Source organism: Synchiropus splendidus, chromosome 3 (genome assembly GCF_027744825.2).
Source record: "Synchiropus splendidus isolate RoL2022-P1 chromosome 3, RoL_Sspl_1.0, whole genome shotgun sequence".
NCBI classification, from domain to species: domain Eukaryota; kingdom Metazoa; phylum Chordata; class Actinopteri; order Syngnathiformes; family Callionymidae; genus Synchiropus; species Synchiropus splendidus.
The window spans coordinates 17,994,528-18,002,379 of record NC_071336.1 but is presented as its reverse complement, the minus strand read 5'-3'; the positions used below and the strand labels follow the sequence as shown (position 1 = coordinate 18,002,379).

General features: G+C 42.9%; 1 protein-coding gene across 1 annotated transcript; it reads right to left on the bottom strand.

Moving 5' to 3' along the window:
* Nucleotides 1-653: 653 nt before the first annotated feature.
* Nucleotides 654-7,851, bottom strand: atp6v1ab (ATPase H+ transporting V1 subunit Ab). Its single transcript, XM_053859216.1, has 15 exons — nucleotides 7,694-7,851; nucleotides 6,022-6,122; nucleotides 5,596-5,724; nucleotides 5,278-5,492; nucleotides 5,064-5,201; nucleotides 4,760-4,911; nucleotides 4,512-4,674; nucleotides 4,218-4,326; nucleotides 3,989-4,111; nucleotides 2,816-2,930; nucleotides 2,675-2,738; nucleotides 2,403-2,606; nucleotides 2,225-2,319; nucleotides 1,774-1,945; nucleotides 654-1,252 (listed from the first exon to the last, which is right to left on the bottom strand). Exons 2-15 carry the CDS (start codon nucleotides 6,101-6,103, stop codon nucleotides 1,160-1,162), a joined length of 1,854 nt encoding a protein of 617 aa, XP_053715191.1. The 5' UTR covers nucleotides 6,104-6,122; nucleotides 7,694-7,851; the 3' UTR covers nucleotides 654-1,159.
* Between the last annotated feature and the right edge of the window lies 1 nt (nucleotide 7,852).

The window sequence follows — 7,852 nt, the reverse complement described above, 5'->3', positions numbered from 1 at the left end:
CGAGGGAATATGATCTTTGAAGCTGCCAAGGAATAAAAACATTCCAATTCTTTTGAAAATGACCAGTCGAATAATGAAACTAAACTAGTTAGTATCAAGCCATTGTTTATTTCATACCCTGCTTTGAAAAGCTACTTTGAGTGAGAGAGTTAAATGTTGATCTGCTGCGTTTATACACACTCACTTTAAATGTCAGTGTGGCTGTGAAGCAGTTAGTGCACCGCACTGCTACTTTTGTGCTCTGACTGCAGTCCTGACAGTTATAAAAGGGATGTTCAGGTGAATCATGACTGTGAATGTTCGGTTTGAGATAGAGTGAGAAAGGTTGAAGATGGTGACCCTGGCACCTGACTCGCTGGAACGAGAAGGAAGGACGCACCACTACTTTTTAAAATATTTTGCCATTCACTGCAGACACTCTTCAGGTGACTACTGTTGTTGTATGTATAACAAATAAAATAGGGTTGCCACAAAGTTCATGGCAGCAAAAAGCCTTTCTGACAACTGGCTTTCTTCAATATAAGAAGGTGCCTAATCCATGCTATTTAAAATCAAAGTGCACCATGTGACGAAGAGAGGCGGTGAGACCTGTTGAACAGCCCCAAGCACATTTTTTTGGGAACAAAGAAGTCAAACAAACAGAAGGCAACCGTTTTATCATGTTTTAATTCCTCGAGAGTAACATGATGGTAGATGGCCAGCTCTTACACATTCATACAGCAAACACACACAACAACACTGCACTGCATGAACACAACCATAAAACAAAAATGGGGACAACAAAGCCTTTACGTCATTATGCTGGCAATAAATAGAGTGATCTTATTAAAGTTATATTCAATACTCTTCTGTACAGATGCTCATGATTACAATACATCAACCAAACTGCAGGAACACGACTACAGACGGAAAAGATGTAAACAAAGTGGGAAGAAATTCCTCTTTCACACAGACACGCACCGACGACCGAGCAGAGGATCCAGAGTAAGCCAATCGGAGGCCACAAATAGTCATGAGTACAGTACAACTTCCCCGTTTCCTCTATATCAAGTTGCAATCACACGGTCTTTCACAAAAAAGGATCACAGGGAAGCACACAGGAATATGAGGTGTTGGAATGTGATTTGTGGAAGGGGGTGATGTGGATGGACAGAGACAACTACTCCTCCAAAGTACGGAAGCCATTCTGCATGTCCTCCAGCAGCTGTGCGTACTCGGCCTTGATTTTGGCCTCGCCATCCTTCACTGGGTCCTGGAAGGACACAAATGCATATGTAAGCATAGCTTTAAAAAAAAAAAAAAAATTATAAATACAAATGTATTAACATGTTGGTGCAACCAGGTGAATGACACATACATGATTTAAACATGAATTAAATATAAACAAAATCATATCAAGATGTGAGTTTACGAAAAGGAAACAGTAGAAAAAAAAACACACATATAAAGAAATGCTATTTTAAAAAAACGGTGGAAATGTTTCTTGTACCAAAATAATAAACTATATACAGGCAAAATGATAGCAGGAGGAAATATTAAATGCTTCTTCTGTCAAACCCCTTTATTTTGGCCTCAGGGACCAATAGGATTTTCATCTCCACATTTATATCTGTTGTGTTCACATCTGCTGGAGCCTTCGGCTGTTCGATTCATTTCAAACTATATGTTTAAAAACGGAGACCTATTTATTTATAATGGGTGTTATGGGATGCAGCTGTTGTAGTTTGTAGCACATGCTTTGAAATAAGAAAAGGAGAAACCACCATCACTGACCTTGAATTTCATGGAGCTGAGCCTGTAGAGGATCTCACCCATGTGCTCCCGGATCATGGCCCAGGTGATCTTGTTGTCACTCTGAGCAGTGGTCTCTACGGCGTGCCGTGCCATGTCGTAGAAAGCAATCGTGTTGGAGAGGATTCCCACGGTCTTGTAAAATGGACAGAACCTGAAGAGACACACAATTTTGGTTGGCCATTTCTTCTTATAGTCTTCCTTTAGCTTTCTCTGATCTACATTTCATTTTGTACATGACTTTGTAGGGAAAGATCTCAATCTCTGAATCAAAGTCTCATGACTTGAAATTGGACATTTTTCATAAAGTGTCATGAGACAGAACCAAATTAAAATAGAACTATATCATAAAAATTATGATAAAAGATGAACGTAGCATCTATAATTACATGCCAGCCAAACATACTCAGTTGAGATATGCACGTTCTCTTACCTGTCATAGGGAGTGTAGCCGTTCTGCTGCAGGAAGTCATCCTTAAGCAGTTTGGCCACCTCTAAAGTGATTTTATCTGTTTCAGCCAACGAAGCCTGTCAGGAACATAAAGTAGGTCACTCACTAAACTGAGCTTTATTGACTATTGTTTCGATGGTTAAACCTCCAGCTCACATACCTTTCCGACAAGCTGTACAATCTCAGCTAGGTCCTCCTCTTCCTGCAGGATCTCCTTGGCTTTGGTGCGCAGTGGGACAAATTCAGGGAAGTGCTTGTCGTAGTACTCGTCCAGAGCACGGGTGTATTTGCTGTAGCTGATGAGCCAGTTCACCGAAGGGAAGTGTTTCCTCTGAGCAAGTTTCTTATCCAACCCCCAGAACACCTGTCAGGAGTAGAACAACAGCTAAATAATGAGGAACCAAGACCACAAATGACAAACACATCACCTACCTGAACAATACCAAGTGTAGCTGATGTAACTGGGTCAGAGAAATCACCACCAGGAGGCGATACACTGAGGAAGGAACATTTAAGTATATTAAAAGCTGAAGATAGCAGCAAATACATCATGAAATCTGGTGCTGCACTCACGCGCCAACGATGCTGACACTACCCTCTCGCTCAGGGTTACCCAGACACTTGACCCGGCCAGCTCGCTCGTAGAAGGAGGCTAGACGGGCGCCCAGGTAGGCAGGATAACCACTATCTGTAAGACAGCAGGGGTGTTGAAACATTTCCACCAAAGACCAAGACACTACCACAGCTCCCCCTTGTGGGGGAGACATGCGCTGCCATTTGCAGCTTCAAAGTTATGCTGCATTTTCCATGTGGAGTTGCTTCATCAAGTCAGCTTCCTCCATTTACAACTTATGTTGTCCTTCCCAGTCACTCCCAATACACACCTGAGGATCTTCATCTCTGACACTTTGAACGTCTTGTCTTTTCTCAGAGGCACTGCCTCTACATCATGGCAGATATCAATAGAGCTTCTCTCGCACCTGTCATAGACCGAATTACACTTTTCTCTCCACCCATTACAACGTGCCTTGTACCCTTACCCTTCCCCTGTTTTAATCTCTGTTCATTGCTCTGATCCCAGATTCTTTAATTCATCTGTTGAAAGAATGAGTGCACACGGCCACACATTCAAAGACCGACACTCGTCCCATATGAACAGATAAATTCAAAAGGTAGGACTGGTGATATAGAAACTAAACTGAAACAACTTCATCTGATGTTATTTATCTTCCTCGGTAAATGCCAATGTGAGACTCTATAGAACAGGCCCACAAGTCACTGCTCAAACACTTGGGTGGTCTTGAGGTGTCCCATCATGCACTGCAGGACTGAATGGTCTCAAGACTTCTGTTTGTATGATTTTTTTCATCCTACAGTACAGATGTCTTTTGGTCATATTATCAAAATCAGATATGGTAATAATGGTAGCGATACAGCATATACAGTGTTTTCTAAGCATCTCACAAAGAGAGGGGGCTCTGTGCCCTAAAATCGGGCACAGAGAAGTTTGAAACCCCTGATCTAGAGCTTAACTATCCAAGTGTCTTATGATATGGAATTTTTCCTTTTATCTATATTGAATTAATGATGAGTTGGTCCTTATTAACAACATTGTGGCTATAACCGTTAATCAAAAAAACAAAACAGTATAAGTGTATATAAAAGGAAGAATCAAACATATCTATTAAGAGCATGCCCACAAAACTAAAGCTACTAAAGAGTATGCTCACAAAACATGCATCTTACCAGCAGGCATCTCAGCCAGACGGCCTGAAATCTCCCTAAGAGCCTCAGCCCAACGTGAGGTGGAGTCAGCCATCATGCTTACGTTGTACCCCATGTCTCTGAAGTACTCAGAAAGTGTGATTCCTGCAAGATATATGCAAAAAGAAGGTCAGAATTTGCATGCGAATACAATACACAATGTGAAGGCATCTACCACGGCATGGAAACAGACAAGGAGAATTTAGAATACCAGTGTAGATGGAGGCTTCTCTGGCAGCCACAGGCATGTTGGAAGTGTTGGCCACCAGAGCAGTTCTCTTCATGATGCTTTCAGTCTTTCCATCCACCTCCATTGTCAGCTGTTGGTCAGATAAGAGCGTTACAAAATCATGTTCTGATTTGGTTCTTATAGGATGTAGACCAGCTCCAGATCAAAACTGGCTGTGAATTAGGTGCGGCCAACTGTATTTAATGAATGACTCAACCTTTCGTCGGGTCAGTAAATGATTGTGATTAATACGCATCACATATAACCACAACTCACCTCAGGGAAGTCTCTCAGTACTTCAGACATCTCGTTACCACGCTCCCCACAGCCCACATAGATGATGACATCACTGTTGGAGTACTTGGAGAGGGACTGGGAGATGACAGTCTTGCCACAGCCGAAAGCTCCTGGGATGGCAGTGGTTCCTCCCTGTACACACCTGTGGAGCAATATCAGATGTTACAGGTCTGGCAGGACAATAAAAAAATAGCAATGATGGGGGGAAAAAAAAGCAGATCACCCACGGGAAAAGAGCATCCAGGACTCTCTGTCCTGTGAGGAGCGGGTGATTGGCCGGCAGCTTCTCCGTGACAGGACGCACTTGTCGGACTGGCCACACCTGAACCATGGTGAACTTCTCCTTCACGCCCTCAAACTCCAGCTCCATCACCACATCCTGAAACCAATACCGACATCAGGAGAGAACATGAAAGCCAATGGTTGTGTGTAGGCGACCTCAGCAAGCACCTACTGTAAAGAGCCACTCAACAGTTAGGTCGCAGGTCAGAGAAGTTATTAAAGTACTAAAAATATGACGGCTGCACTTACAGAAATGTCATAGTTTCCAGGTGGCGCTACATATGTCACAGTTCCTCTGTTTTTGGGAGGCAGCATGATCTTGTGCTTGATTAGAGAGTTCTCATACACCAGCCCATAGATGTCTCCTCCAGTGATGTGACTGCCAACCTAACAGGTCAAAAATGTACTTTAATAAAAGAAGCAAACATGCAATCTATAGTGCAGCTACCAGTCTCTTACATACCCGCAGGCTCTTGCTGGGCGTAAACTCCCATTTTAGGTCTCGGTTAAGTGCTCCAATGTTAACACCTCTGGGGATGTAGATGCTCTGTGTGAGGTCGTTGATGTCCTTCAAGGGTCGCTGGATACCATCAAAGATGGAGCCCATGATGCCAGGACCCAACTCCACAGAGAGAGGTTTTCCTGTCCGCAGCACTGGATCTCCAACAGAAACACCAGCTGATTTTTTTTTGCTCAGGAAAAATACAGTGATGCTTGACCAAGCCAATAAAATCATTGCTGTTGTATAATTCCTCATATTGAACGTTCAAAAAAAGGATACAAGTCTCCTCGTAAACCTGGATCGTGGCCATGTCACCCTCTAATCTGATGATTTCTCCCACCAGCTCACTGTGACCGACACGGACCAGCTCGTACATGGCAGCTCCTGCCATGGCAGTGGCCGTCACCACTGGAAATGGAAGCAAAAGCGCAGGTCAAAAACTGGTAAAAGACAATTAATAGGAAACAACATTCAAAGTTTGTGTCAGCATTGGGCTACGGTGTAACAGTTCCATACTTCTGAGCAGATGCATTTTGATGAAAGCAAAACCACAGCTGAGCATCCTAACCAAAGCATGTCTGGGCAACTGCCTGAGACAATAGTGATGTTGAAGATGACATATTGACTTAAAGACAATGCACAAGACAAACAATGAGAGGAAGGGAGTGTCTTTGTGTAAAACACTCAGCGTGTCTCTGCACTCACCAGGACCAGAGACTCCATGGACATATCCAAACTGGCTCTCCCTCTCCTCATCCCTGATCTTGGGCAGTTTAGAGAAGTCCATCTTAAGATTATAAGTCACACTGCAAAGGTAAAAACAAAGAGTTGAATGCTGGAGCCATTTATTTTTAAAATGATGGACAAGAACCGACTATGAGAATATTAATGTAAAAGTAACAAACCCATAACAAAAAACATGGAAAAACTAAACAATGCATGTAGGAGTACTACATTTAAACATGTCCATATGTGTCCAATGCAGTGATCATGACCACAGTGAAGCGCTCAGCGGAGGGAAAATGACACTGATGGATTCGAGATGATGTTTTCATAACAGATCATTACATTCACCAAACAAATATTTCATTAAACATCGGCTTCAGCTATGCCCTTATATTGTCCTTCCCACCGATGCCCATTCTTCCTGTTTACTCTTCAGTAGCTTTGCACCATCTGTGCAGGGATAAGGCAGCTCCACCAATCGGTCAACAAGAGTACTGCATGTATATAACTCCTATTACACCATAAACGTAAATGCATTTTTTTGTCAACAAGTAGTGAGACTTTGAGAAAGACGCACATTACTGTGGTCAATATGACGTGTCAGTCGCGGTGATTGGGAAACAATGAAAAGATAAGGAATAGCGTTCAGCATGATTAACTCAGTCCAGATCAGAGTAAACAGAGTAAACTTGTTTGATCACCGAGCTGGCAAACCTAAACATTACTTAAAAGATCAATGGGAGAGACCGTTAATGACGTCATGTATTTTACACTCTCAAGTGACAGATCCCACATAATATTCGCACAGAACGCTTTGCGCAGTAAGAGATCAGAAATGATCAGACATGACATAAGGTCATATGATCTTGGCACATGACTGAGTGGCTATAGCACTCAAGTTCAGGAAGTGGAAAATAAGCACAGACGGGAGAAAAGGGAAGTTTACCGCACAATAGCTTTTACCAAGATTGACCAAATTATTTTGCTTTCTTATGTCCAAACACATTTAAATGTGAGCAGAAATTCGAAGCAGTAAAAATGTTAACCAATGGCTACAGTTATTTCAGGTCGTGTGAAACAGTTGGTCGGTTTCACTTGTGAATTTAAGACTGATGCATCGGTGTCTAACGTTCATGCATTTACTGTACAGCAGTCCGTGTATCGGCGTGACTAGCAGAACCGTCAGATACTTGACATGCAGGCGAGAGATGTCAGCACGGAAACGTGAATAGAGACAGCGAGCTCATGTTAAATGGCATTTTTAGGTTCTCTAATGTTAAATGACATTTTCCTCACCGCGCAGAAGCCGATAATACGGCGTTTAGGAGACCAGGTATCGTCCGCCGACAGCATTAGATATGGCACATTACAGCCTAGCTAGCTCCACTACCGCTGCTTCTGAATAGTCGGCGAACTAAATGGAATTGAAGCGTGACTCGTGTGGTTGAATCAGAATAAGAATAAGAATAATCACGAGTGCAGAGTGAGGGGAAAACCATAGTACACGACAGACTGGTCTCGGCCTGAGAGGAAAATCGGCTAGTAACGTTTTACTGCAGTACCGAAGTGCAGGTGTAGTCAACAAAAAAAAAACATTCGTTCAGTGCTATAAACATCAACATATATGTATCAATATAGTTATTATACTCACAGCCTTAGCGGGGAACTGGTGTTTTACTGTCTTCCTTCAGGAGAAACGATGCGTGACAGGGGGCTGAGGTCAGCTGACTTCATTCAGTCGCCGCTTCGTTTTAATGCAGGGCCGCTGCAACAGACGCCATTTTGGATCCGCCCCGGAGCCACAGAGATC